The sequence below is a fragment of the Balaenoptera physalus genome (assembly GCF_965194825.1).
Source record: "Balaenoptera physalus genome assembly, chromosome: 10".
NCBI classification, from domain to species: domain Eukaryota; kingdom Metazoa; phylum Chordata; class Mammalia; order Artiodactyla; family Balaenopteridae; genus Balaenoptera; species Balaenoptera physalus.
Window position 1 is genome coordinate 19311432 of NC_138889.1, and position 13182 is coordinate 19324613.

The 13182-nt window shown below is 40.9% G+C and overlaps 1 protein-coding gene across 12 annotated transcripts in view; it reads left to right on the top strand.

Annotated features, from left to right (window-relative positions):
• The window catches only part of USP28 (ubiquitin specific peptidase 28), a 56510-nt gene extending 47435 nt beyond the window's left edge, over window positions 1–9075 (top strand). For 8 of the 12 annotated variants that reach the window (XM_082411051.1, XM_082411052.1, XM_082411054.1 and 5 more), the window contains 10 exons: window positions 27–221; window positions 814–953; window positions 1115–1300; window positions 2306–2401; window positions 3095–3273; window positions 3376–3454; window positions 4262–4341; window positions 4908–5031; window positions 6492–6687; window positions 7841–9075. In XM_082411051.1, the coding sequence (XP_082267177.1) occupies window positions 27–221; window positions 814–953; window positions 1115–1300; window positions 2306–2401; window positions 3095–3273; window positions 3376–3454; window positions 4262–4341; window positions 4908–5031; window positions 6492–6687; window positions 7841–8016 (1451 nt within the window). In that variant the 3' untranslated portion in view covers window positions 8017–9075. The remainder of the gene's footprint in view (window positions 1–26; window positions 222–813; window positions 954–1114; window positions 1301–2305; window positions 2402–3094; window positions 3274–3375; window positions 3455–4261; window positions 4342–4907; window positions 5032–6491; window positions 6688–7840) is intronic. The other 4 variants (XM_082411058.1, XM_082411048.1, XM_082411047.1 and 1 more) reach the window with 3 other exon arrangements.
• Window positions 9076–13182: the final 4107 nt, after the last annotated feature.

Genomic DNA, 13182 nt, shown 5'->3' on the forward strand with positions numbered 1-13182 from the left:
TAAACTCTGTCTTTGTTCTTCCTCAGAGGCGGCCCCGAGTGAATTAGATCAGATGTCAGGAGAAGTGGAAACCCTCTCTGTTGAACTTAAGCATTACATTCAGGAAGATAACTGGAGGTTTGAGCAGGAAGTAGAGGAGTGGGAAGAAGAGCAGTCTTGCAAAATCCCTCAAATGGAGTCTTCCACCAGCTCAGCATCACAGGATTTCTCTCCATCACAAGGTACCTGAGAAGGGCGTCTATGCCGGTGATCTGGTGGGATTCACGCTGCACTCCATTAGCCAGTCCCGTGCACTTGATCTGAGTGAGCCGTGCCACGGTCTGCACACTGGAGTTCAGATAGAGTTGGTGTTGCACAACCTGACAGCCTAGCCTGGGGCTCTAGACTGTCATTTCTGCTGAGCGGAAGTAAGAGCAGAAAGACTAGCTACCTGTACTTTCACTCTGTTTAGTTTTTTGCTTATTTCCCAGGTTGCAGGAGAAACTACGTAGGATGAATAGGTAGATTTTATGAAAACTGTTCTCCAAAGGTGATCTTCCTAACAGATGGTTGTTTGTAGGAAGGCTTCTTGGCATAAAGAAATATGACAGCATCAGGAGCACATTAAACTTTATAGCGTCATCAGTGGCTTCTTGCTAAAGTAGCCATTTCTTTTAGTCACTAGTTTCTAGGGGAAATTTGCATAGGTTTTTAAAAAAGGTTTGTTAGAAGGTTTGCACATGAAACTTTGTATCAGTCCTGCTTGCCTTTTACAGAGTGTTCTAGAGGTGACTTCTCATCAGATGCTAATTCCTTTGTGGGGTTCTCTATCAGAGTCTTCAGTCACCTCTTCCCACGGGGCTCGCTGCCTGTCCTCCGAGCATGCCGTGATCGTGAAGGAGCAGACCGCCCAGGCTATTGCAAACACGGCACGCGCCTACGAGAAGAGTGGTGTGGAAGCAGCGTTGAGTGAGGTGAGAATGGCTTAGACGCCCAAGTGCAAGAGGGGTGGGCTCTTGGCAATAACGGCCACAGTTTCTCGCATTTCTGTTACCCTGTGCCTGCTGCATTTAACCAATCCCTCTTTATTTCTTCTGTTTTTTTCTTACTCTTTCTCTCCATTCTGCTGCCACAGCTTAAGGAAGCTGAACCCCAGAAGCCCATGTCCCCGGAAACAGACCTTGCAGAGCAGCCCGAGCAGCCCGCGCAGGCTCATGACGCAGAGTCTGCTGCCCAGCCTAATGCTGAGGTCTCTGAAGTCGAGATTCCCAGTGTGGGAAGGATTCTGGTTAGATCTGATGCAGATGGATATGATGAGGAGGTACAGAGATGAGTCAGGGTTTAGCTGTCTGTTGTCAGTCTTGTATTTCCTTCTCACGTGACTGAATATAGTTGTGTAAGGTGTTTGGCAATAGTTACTATTTTCTCATTGACGCAAATAATGGGCAAGAGGGCCTATCTCAGTTACCACTGTACACTGCTGCCAGTATATATCTACCCAGACCTGTCCTTACGAGGGCCGCTGCAGAGTCCAGATGGCTCAGAAAGGCAGAATTTAGTTTTTTTGTTTGGTATTATGAGCAAAGAAATTGCCTTTAGGAGTCTTTGTCTTTGGTAATATTAGTCCATTGTGTCTCCTCCAAATATAAAGTTTTCAGTTGTCTAGTGAGCAAAAAAACAGATGTGACTTGAAGGTGTTTTTAATTCTGAAGCTTTAGGGAGAAGCTGTAGAATCCCAGGTTGTTCATTGTCTGCCGCCTGTACAGTTGTCACCACACACTAACTGTCAGGCATCCTGCCTCCTCAGGTTTCTGTTTTTTCCTGTGGGGTATTTTTTTAATCATTGTAAGAGTTTCACTTTGTAAAGTGTTATTTGTGTATCCCCTAGTTTCCAGACTGTTTAAAATGTGCTCTTCATCCTAGTAAAACTCTAAAATACTGGTGTATTCAGGATATACACCCAAATTATAGAACTCAGTTGGAACTCTCGCCTCAGACACTTCCCCTCTGAGAGTTGTAATTTAACTCGATTCTGTAGCAGTGCCACATCGCAGGTATTTTTAGACATACATCTTTATTCATTGGCTAAATCAGAGAGAATATGTAGGAATAGCTTGTCTTGGGCAAAGTCTTGACATTGTGCAGAGGGCCAGGGCTGTGAATGTGTGTAGGACCCGGTGTGTGAGCCTTGCCTCGCCGTGGGTTCCAGCCACGGAGCACGCTGCCATGCTTCCCTGCAGCCGTCTGTTCACCTTTCTTTCATACAGTCTTCTTTTGAACCTTTCTCCTCTCCTTTTTCTCTCTGTTTTGTGCCCTCCTGCGGTAGGTGATGCTGAGCCCTGCCATGCAAGGGGTCATCCTGGCCATAGCTAAAGCCCGTCAGACCTTTGACCGAGATGGGTCTGAAGCAGGGCTTATTAAGGTATCTCTGTTTTTTGAATTCTCGTCCTTTTACCACAGGTATCATAACACGGGGCAGTAATTTCCTTAGATGCTAAAACATGGGATTAAAAGGTTTTCATCGAAGTAAAACATAGAACTTCCTTTCCTGCCCGACTAACGACCCAGCCACCTCACAGCACTGATGGCTTCTCCTCTCTTGGCGCTGACACGGCTTTGGTGTTCTCTGTTACACCTGGCCTGGAGGGCTTGTTGCTGTTCTTAGGAGCCGTCTGTTCATCAAGCTGTGAATGGGACCTTACCTTTGTAATTTGGGGGCCATAATATAAGAATGAAGGCCATGCTTTTTAAGGTACTTGAATAAAATTTAAGGTACTTGAAGAAATTGCATTCATGTGGATTTTTAAATTTCAGGTCCTTGGTACTCAAGGATATGCCTGAAACAATTAAAACTAAATATTTGTTTTTCTGAGAACTTTATGAGGAAGATGAGTTTCTTGTGAGTACAGTATGTCTTTGGTGCCAGAGGAGTTTTATCCTTATGAAATGAAAGAAACTTTCAGATTCCATAGTTGCCTCTGTCATGTCTCAGTAAGAAGAACTTCTCAGAAGTCTTCTTAGACTGATGAAAACCTCTGTAGCGCTTAGGTGTCAGTTTCTGTGTGTAGAAGGTCACGGGGTGCGCTTTTCTAACCACCTGTTCTGTCTTCAACAGGCATTCCATGAAGAGTACTCCAGGCTCTATCAGCTCGCCAAGGAGACCCCCACCTCTCACAGTGATCCTCGACTTCAGCATGTGCTTGTCTACTTCTTCCAGAATGAAGCGCCTAAAAGGGTAGTAGAGCGGACCCTTCTGGAACAATTTGCAGACAAAAATCTTAGCTATGATGAAAGGTGAGGAGGGGCTACTTCGGTGAACCACCCTTCCTTCTGGGTCTGGCTTGCCTAACTCCTCTGAAGGGGGAACTTTCATTGCTTTCTGAACTTTGTTCACAGGTCAATCAGTATTATGAAGGTGGCTCAAGCGAAATTGAAGGAGATTGGTCCAGATGACATGAATATGGAGGAGTACAAGGTGAGATCTTCTCTTTACATCTACAAAGCAAACACATTAAGGCCAAACCAACAATTTTATATTATCACAGACTGACCACCTGCCTCCCACCCCCCAAAAAAAGCTGGGTGAGAATGAATGAATGATCTTTTCTTACCCTTAGAATGGCCAGTTTCTTTATTACATTGTTCTGTTAGCCTGAATCAGCACTTCATTTCTCTTAAATACCCACTTTAGCTCTGTTCTGGGCAATAAAATTCTTGAATTCATGGCTTTGGTTTGCTTTAAATAATTTAGTTCTCTAACATTTCTATATCGGAAATTAGATTTTTACACATTAAAATGCATGCATGACTACAGATTTTCAAAAAAGGCATCGTGTTGTAGGAAAGACACTGTCCTGTGCCACCTAAGGTATGTCACCACCCCCACTGAGCTTAGTGTTGTTCTGTGAGGTTGGGATGGCCGTGTCCCTCCGTCTTCCATCGTCTGGATGGTTTCGTCGGAACTCGGGAGGCCGTTCATTTAGACCAGAGCTGAATGACTTTGACATGGGTGTTGGAAATTAAGATCCTAAATTCTAAAGGTCATATGAAATGAGTATTTCTGTTCCTTGGTGGAAGGAACAAGACATGGAAAATTAAGGTCAGCGGTAGACGTTAATTCTAAATGTCGAATACTTTATTATCTGAAAGCTTTTGTGTCTCCTGTTTTTGTGCCTGGCCATATGTGCTCAATGAGTATTTGTACTGAGTTTGAAGTTTGCTGTGGTGGAAAGGGTAGAAGTAGTGGTGGTCCTAATCGTGAATGGCTGTCATTCCTTTTCAGAAGTGGCATGAAGATTACAGTTTGTTTCGAAAGGTGTCTGTGTATCTCCTGACAGGCCTGGAGCTCTATCAGAAAGGAAAGTAAGTTGGCCTCTTATGTCACTGAGATTACTGGTCAGGACACTTATTTATTGATGCCTACCAGGAATTCGGAAGACCGCAGCCCCTTCACCCCCGCTTCTCACATGCACCCTGTGCCTCTCCCTTTTTCCAGTGTTTCACTTCACTTTTGCTCTGAACATCACACATGTTTTTTCATCCTTTACATAATGATAGATTTCTTAGTTGAGAGATATAATGACCAGGTTTTCTTTGTGATAAATGAAAATGAACTCAGAAAATGAATTTTAAGAGTTGGCGTGGACCTTAGTGAGCCTCTCGTCCACTTCTTTGTCTTAGAGTTGGGAGAAACAGAAGCCCGGGGAAGTTCCATGATTTGCCTTGGGTTTCTCGGCCAGTTTGCAGAGGAGCTGAGACTGGCTGTGGTCTTTGGCCCTCAGGCTTTTCCCGGTGCTCCATGCTGCCTCCATCGTTAAGACTTTTCCATCATTTCAGCCAGTTGCATTCTTGTGTTAGGGAACGGTGGGGACTAAGCCCTGGATGTGGGGAAGGAGCACTGAGCTGTTTTTTATCTCCCACTTTCTAAGGTACCAAGAGGCGCTTTCCTACCTGGTGTACGCCTACCAGAGCAATGCCGCTCTGCTGATGAAGGGGCCACGGCGGGGCGTGAAAGAGTCGGTGATCGCCTTATACCGAAGAAAATGCCTTCTGGTTTGTACTGATTGTAAAGCCTTACGACTTTTTTATTATTTTATTGTGTTTACCTCTGCTCCTTGAAGCCGTGAAGAAATACAACTTTAAAAAATCTCCAACAGGTTTTAGATTTTTCCAAACTCGGAAGAGTAGTTTTACATTGGAACAAATTATTTTAAGTTACTTCAGTGAATGTCATTCTTCTTCCACCCCTGTTAGAAGTTAGGTGAGAATCACTTATCCCCATTTTGGTGCCCTTTATGTGTACTGCATTATAGCTTTTATCACATGGCCTGTCTACTAGATGGTGAGATCTTGAGCACAGATCCTCTTCTTATTCAGCTGTTTTCTCGGAGTCTGGCCCGGAGTAAACATGTAAGAAATGTGTGTTTTTCCTGTGTTCCCTGCTAAGCTAGTAGATGAGAGTTTTAGTGACTTCTAAAGAGATTCCAGTTTTTTTTAAAAAGGTATGAACCATCAGGATTGGTCCTGCCGTTCTGTTAATATCCTCGTCATACACCACTGGAGATCTGTCCTGACCTATTTTGCATTTGGCCGCCACGTGGGGAGGAGACCCATATCCCCTCTGCCTCCCCAGGGGTTCCTGCAGGTGCTTGTCCTTCAGAAACTACAGAGGCGGCTTTCCCAGACCCATGTGCTTGCCTTTAGCCTCTCTGACACCCGGCAGGATCACCCTTCACGGGAGGAGTCAGGCCAGCATTTCTCCCACTGCTTCTGTTAATACCAAGTGGAGGAGGTTAAGTCATGACATGTATTTATCTCAGAAGCTTCATTTTCTGATTAGGCTTAGGTTCCTGCATCAGTTATAGGTATGGCAGGGTACCTTGAAGCTGAAAAAAGGGCCTTGTAGATTTGATGGACCTAAATTTTAGTAAAGACATGCTTTTATTTTTTAAATCACCAAATACAGATTACATTTTGAATGTCCCACTCAGCTGCCACAGGGAGACAGTACTAGGGATTTAGATTCTTTCCACCTCTGGCTCTCAACCCCACCGTGTGCGTCAGAATCGCCTAAGGAGCTCTCACATGGTTGGGACCCAGGCATCTCCCCAGCCAGTTAAACCAGTCTCCTGGGGAGGGGCCTGGGCACCAGCTTGCCTTCTGCAGGTGATTTTGATGTTCAGTGAAGATTGAGAACCATTGAATAGGCCTTTTGATAGAAGCGGGTGTTAAATATGACCTTGACTTGTAAGTTTAGGCCACTGGGTCAGAGACTTTGCTGCATTCGGATCACCTTGGGAGCATTAAAAAAAAAATTCCCAGTGCCCAGGTCACCCAAATACCAATCAGTAAGCTTGCTTGGGTTGGGGCATCAGTAGTTTTTAAAGATCCCCAGGCAATTCCAGTGTACAGTGAAGTTTGGGAAGTACTTGTTTAGGCTCTTCCAAAATAGATATTTATCTTCTCTTTCCGACTTTTTTTTTTTTTTTTTTCACTCTGTTTTTTATCTGTAGGAGCTGAATGCCAAAGCGGCTTCTCTCTTTGAAACAAATGATGAGCACTCTGTAACAGAGGGTATTAATGTGATGAATGAGTTGATCATTCCCTGCATTCACCTTATCATTAATAACGACATCTCCAAGGATGACTTGGATGCCATTGAGATCATGAGAAACCACTGGTGCTCTTACCTTGGGCAAGATATTGCAGGTGTGATGTTGTTGCCGCTTCCAGTAATTTCTAAGGCCCTTGAGAATTCTAGAAACTGCAGTGGACTCAGTCTGTAGTACCGGTTGTCAAACCATTTTAAGGGACTGGAATCCCCTAGAATGTAAATGAGTCAAAAGTACACCTACTCTGTTGAAACAAGGAGTGGGAGCCTGAACCGCTGTCCTTCTTGGCCTCCCCTTACCTCCTCTGTGGCTGCTGAATCACCTCCGCAGCCAGCCAGCCAGCTCTGTTTGAAATAAATCACTGCTCTCCAGGGATGTCAGACTGCTGTTACTTTTTCATCTGCCGAAACCTGAACTTTAATTTTATAGTTTAAAAATAAAAATCTGTTTATGCAGCTTGATTGCCTGTTGGTGCCGTAATTAAATTTTCCTGTGACTTGAAGTTGCAAGACATAAACATATTATTAACTATGATGCCTTCAAGGTTAACAAATTAGTAAATGGAACGTCTGTGCATGTCCAAAAGCATTTTGGAGAGGGAGCCTAAAACTAGGTATTTTTCGGTGAGTTTGATAGATTTAGAAAGGTGCTAGGTATCCTAATACGAATCCTCTTTGTTAGTTTCTCCCTGATGTAGAGATATTCTACTGACTTGTTAAAGCGTTCAAGTTTATAATATTTATTGAAAAATTCTATAATAATTAGTAGCTATGAATTTTGTTTTAATGTCTTCAGTTTTTATTTAGACCATGTGTGATATATAGCTTTACGTAATGCCATGTACACACTGGTATATTTTAATTACTTGAAAGAAAAGAGCAGCATTATATTTATGGCGATAGTATATTTACGGTACATTATATTTCTGGTACTTTCTCAAATTTTAAAGGATGATTGATTGGAAGACATGTGAAGTCATAATGAAGTGAATATATAGTGTTATTCTGCCACACGTCACATGGCTTAAAACAGTGACCTAAAACTTTGGTATATTTGGCAAATAGGTCTTTGCTACCGGTCTTTGCTACCTGAAGGAATCATCATTTGTCATTAGCTGGCCAGAACGGTGCTTTAACCTTTCAGGCTGGGTGATGGCTATATGAAAGACCTTCTCCTATCGTTGCAGACTTATTAGTTTTTACTCAGAGATTTATTTAGCTGTATAGTAACCATCCATTTTTCCTCCACAGAAAATCTGCAGCTGTGCTTAGGGGAGTTTCTACCCAGACTTCTAGATCCTTCTGCAGAAATCATTGTCTTAAAGGAGCCTCCAACTATTCGACCCAATTCGCCCTATGACCTTTGTAGCAGGTTTGCAGCTGTCATGGAGTCAATTCAAGGAGTGTCAACTGTGACAGTGAAATAAGCTCCCACGTGTTCAAGTCCCATCCTGGTCTTTGATTGACTGTCTGTTGCACAGAAGTCTGTTGTCACAGTGTTTACCTTGGGAAAGGGATTAGGTGGAAAAGTAAGATTCAGATCCAGACCCCAACCATGCTGTGTATGTAAAGAAGGATTGAAAATAAAGTTGCACTTTTTAGGTACAGAATCATAAAAGCGATTTCACTAAAAAAGGCAGGAACCAGTGTATTAAGGTATTGATTTATGGCAGAAGACCTGAAATGCCTCTTGTACCTACAAGCGTGCTTGGGCTTTTCTAAGCCTCTTGACACTTTTAAAATTATCCTTCAGGCATAAGTATTTTTGACAGCAGAGTAGAAGGGTGATTCATCAGGACCTGAACCATATGAACAGCTACTAGTTATTTTATCAAATACAGATGACATTAAAAAATTCTTAACTTCAAGAGAGAGAAGTATACACCTTGCCTGGCTCTTGACAGGAGATGACAAAATAGGTTGTTGATGAACCACTACCCTTTCACACGTGGGTAGAACATAAGGTCATGCATGTGGCAGTAAGATGTTCAAAAGTCAAAAGAAAGCTGCCTCTCCTTTCTTTCTTCTCTCTCTTTTATTTTATATTTTTAAATAAACCAGAAAACCTCATACTCAGCCCTGAGTGAAAGAAAGGAAAGCATTAAGGACTTCAGACGGAGTAACAGCATTGTGAAACTTGACTAAAGATCATGTTTTCATAGTTAACCATTTAGGTAAAATTTTCTAGTGTCTGAAAATTGTCAAAACCCATGTCTAAGGCTGCTGCTGGCCCAGAAGAACATTTTGATGCCCCTCCCCTTTTTTGCTTTTAAAAAATAAGGGATGTGGGTTTGTAAAAAGAAAAGAAAAATCTATATATATATGTATATGTAGAGAGAGAAATATCCCCTGTTGATCATTTTTAAAAGGCTCCAAATTGGGTATCCAAATTTTAAGATTAATGAGGGAATCGTGGGAGGGAAAAACACTTAACTCCAACAATGCAGATTTTATAAATGTGCAATAAAAGTATTTGTTTTACCTTTGGTATGCAGTATGGCCTTTATTTAAATATATATTTTCTATTTTGGAAATGGATGGACTCAATAAGCATTTCTCATGTTTCAGTTTTTCTTCTTGAAAAGAAAAGGGCAGATTAGAGCGTTGAGAAGCTTGATGGGGATGAAAGGCAGTGGTCACTTCTTTTTTTTTTTTTTTTTTTAAACATCTTTATTGGAGTATAATTGCTTTACAATGGTGTGTTAGTTTCTGCTTTATAACAAAGTGAATCAGTTATACATATACATATGTTCCCATATCTCTTCCCTCTTGCATCTCCCTCCCTCCCACCCTCCCTATCCCACCCCTTTAGGTGGTCACAAAGCACCAAGCTGATCTCCCTGTGCTATGCGGCTGCTTCCCACTAGCTATCTATTTTACGTTTGGTAGTGTATATGTGTCCATGCCACTCTCTCACCCTGTCACATCTCACCCCTCCCCCTCCCCATATCCTCAAGTCCATTCTCCGGTAGGTCTGTGTCTTTATTCCCATCTTGCCACTAGGTTCTTCATGACCTTTTTGTGGTCACTTCTTGAGCAGCACCTAGTGGTGACTAATCTCTTTTCATCTCATTTGCTAGTTGCATTGCATGTAAGTGTATCCACTTTGTAATTTTTCTGATTTAGAAGGCAAAAAAATTATTTTCTTGAAAACCAATTCTTATATTTTGGTTAAATTAATGGTTAGGCCATCTTTTACAGATATTCAGAGGTGCTTTTGTGTTTTAAAGCTCACTGCAAAGATCTGTTTCATGGGAAATTGATCAATTTTCTTACCCATTGATTTACCTTTTACTATTTAAAATTCTAAGTAGTAGCACCATTTGCCTTCTGCTTTTAATACCTGTCATTACTGATTACTGTGCACAGTTATATAACAACTCTGGGATGAAAATGGGGACTGTGGTTTGCCCAAGGTCATAGGTGTCCTAAGTACTGGAGCCAGGACACTAACGCTTGGTGTGTCTCACTTCATAGCCTGTGCTATTAACAACTGCTTGACTGCCCTTGGAAGTCTTGTAAAATCTTTTGCTTTGTACCTTTCCACATTAGTTATTTCCTGATGAGCTTTTGAGAATCTGCAGTTGGTGAAGAAAGGAACAGCTGGACATCTGTAGTGGTGGATCCACTCAGACCACCATGGTGGGTACAGGGGCTGCCTTAGGTACAGCTTAGTTTCTTTCAGGGTCAGCAAACTGCCTCAAGCTAAGAATGGCTTTACTTATTTAAAGGGTTGTGAAAAAGAAGGATGAGGGGAAGGGATGTTGGGGGTGGGGTGGGAGAAAGAACCAGTGTGACCCTTCACCAGAAATGATTTCAAGAGTTTGGGCAGGGTACTTGACCTCAGCATAAATTCCCTGGAGCCTGGGTTTAGCCTTTCCCTGGTTAACTGGAATTGCAATCCTTTTCCATCTGGATTTGTTAATTAGCTCTTTCAAGAACTGTGGAGCATATAAACTCATTGTTACCCTACCCATTTCAAGAAAGAGGTGTGAAGTGGATACATAGAACAATTTAAATAATGAAGAAGAGGCAAGGATTGAATGAAGGGCTGGGATGTAGCAGGGATAGGATAGAAGGGAGAATTAACTGCAGCTGTAGTTTACTCATTTTCCTTGCTCAGTTTATTATATTTAATTGAATGAATGTATCTTATAATTTATTATGCTATTGTCGTTTGAGTGTTTCCAGTTTTTGGCTGCTACCCATAATGCTACCAGGAACGTTCACGCACGTGTCTTTTGATGCACCCAAGAGTGTGTTTCTGTTGGTATGTAATTCTGAGTGGAATTACTGGATCATTAGAATATATGGGTCATAGGAATAGGTAGATGTATCTTTATTAGGTTCTACCAAACAGTTTTCCAAAGCAGTTATACCAATTTAAACTCCTACCAGCAGTTTACAAGAGTTCCGGTTGCCCCATATCCTTGTCAGGATTTGATTTTGTCAGTATTTTTAATATAGCCATTCTGGTAGACGTGTGATGATCTCATTTTGATTTGCACTTCCCTGTGTCAGCTGAAGAAAAATACACAACCTACAAGTTGCAAGTTATGTTTTATTTAGGGACCTTACTGAGGACTGTGGCCCTGGAGGCATCCTCTCAGATAGCTCTGAGGAACTGTTCCAAAGAGGTAAGGGACGGAAAAACATGTAGTTGAACATTGAAAGACTACTACTAATCACAAAAACACCAGACATTTCAAGTTAATGATTTTAGTGCTTTTCTACCTATGAGAAGATGCGAGCCTCATTGAAATTATTCCTTAGATATGCATCTTAACTATCTAGGGCCAGTATCCTGTTTTTCTCTGTCCTGAATTCCCCTCAGGGTGCACCATCAGGGCTGGCTGCAGTGGCTGATGGCTTGATGGTGGGCAACATTCGTTTTTTTCCTGGGATGGCAGGCAACAGTCTTTTGTCCACATCTGTGTCCTAAGGATGTCCAGCATCTCTTAATATACTTATTGGCCTTTGGCTATTCTCTTTTTTTGAAATACGTATTTAAGTCTTTTGCTCACTTTTTTTTTTCTTTTCCTTAGTGATTTATAGGAGTTTTTTGAAAATATACTCCAGTTATGGAAACTTTTTTGGTTATATGCATTGCCTATATCTTCTCCCACTCTGGCTTTTCATTTGATGTCTTTGGGTGAAAACAAGTTTTTAATGTTAAGGTTGTCTAGTTTATCAGTCTTTTCCTTCATGGTTAGTGCTACTGTGCCCTATTGAGGAAATTATTTCCAAGGTCATAAAGGTATTCTGTGTTATCTTCCAGAAGTTTCACTGTTTTACCCTTCACATTTAGTGGACTGACCCTCACCATTTATTGAAAACATTTTGTGTTTCCCAGTGCTATGCCTTTGTCATAAGGTGTCTATGTAGGGTTCTGCTTCTGGGCTCTTTTGTCTGTTCTATTGGCCTGTTTGTCTGCTTGTCCAATATCACATTGTCCTAATTAGTGTAGCTTTATAAGTCTTGATTTCTGGTACAATAAATTGTCCAGTTTTGGACATCTTCAATATCATCTTGGCTATTCTTGATTTTTTTATATTTCCATATAAACTTTAGAATCAGTTTGTCAATTTCACACATGCATACACAAATCTCCAGGGATTTTGATGTGGTTTACAGTGACTATAGATAATTTGAAGAGAATTGACATCTGATCTATGAACATTGTATATAATTTTTATTTAGGTTTTTCTCAGTTTCTGTATAAAGGTCTTCCACCTCTTTCATAAGATTTATTTCTGGATCTTTGATGTTTTTCAACCTATTGTAAATGCTGTGATTTTTTAAAATTCCATTTTTAATTGTTTGTTGCTGACATCTAGAAACAAATGGATGTTTTTATATCAAGCCTGTAAGAATTACTTATTAATTCCAATAGTTTATCAGTTTTTTTTTAGATCTTCTCTCTACACTATGTTATCTGTGAATGATGACTTTTATTTCAAGTCCTTACAACATTTCTTTTTCTTGCCTGGTCACACTTGGACCTCTGGTACAATGCTGAATAGAAGTGGTGATAGTGGGTGTCATTATCCCCCCCCCCCCATTATAAGGGGGAAAGTTTTCAGTATTTCACCATACTGTAGGCTTTTTATAAATTCCATTTATTAGATAAAGAAAGATTCCTTTTATTCCGAGTTTGAGTTTTTTAAAATTATGAATGGGTGTTGAAATTTATCAAATGCTTTTTCTTTATCTACTGAAATGATTACATGGGTCTTTTCCTTTACTCTGTTCATGTGTGAATTACATTTATTAATTTTAAACCAACCATGTTGCCAGAAGAAACTGAATTTGATCGTGATATATTTTTTATATGCATATGGAATTTTTTCATATTCTATTTAGGACTTTTGCATGTATATTCATGAGAGAGATTGGCCTTTAATTTTCTTTTCCTGTAATGTTCTTATCAAAGTTTTGGTGTAGATTATTCTGGCCTTATTGCATGAGTTGGGATGTTCTCTCATTTTCTATGCTCTGAAAGAGTTTGTATAAGATAGGATTATTTCTTCCTTAATGTCTGGCAGAATTCATTGTTGAAGCCATCTGATCCCAGAGTTGTTTTTTGTGTGTTT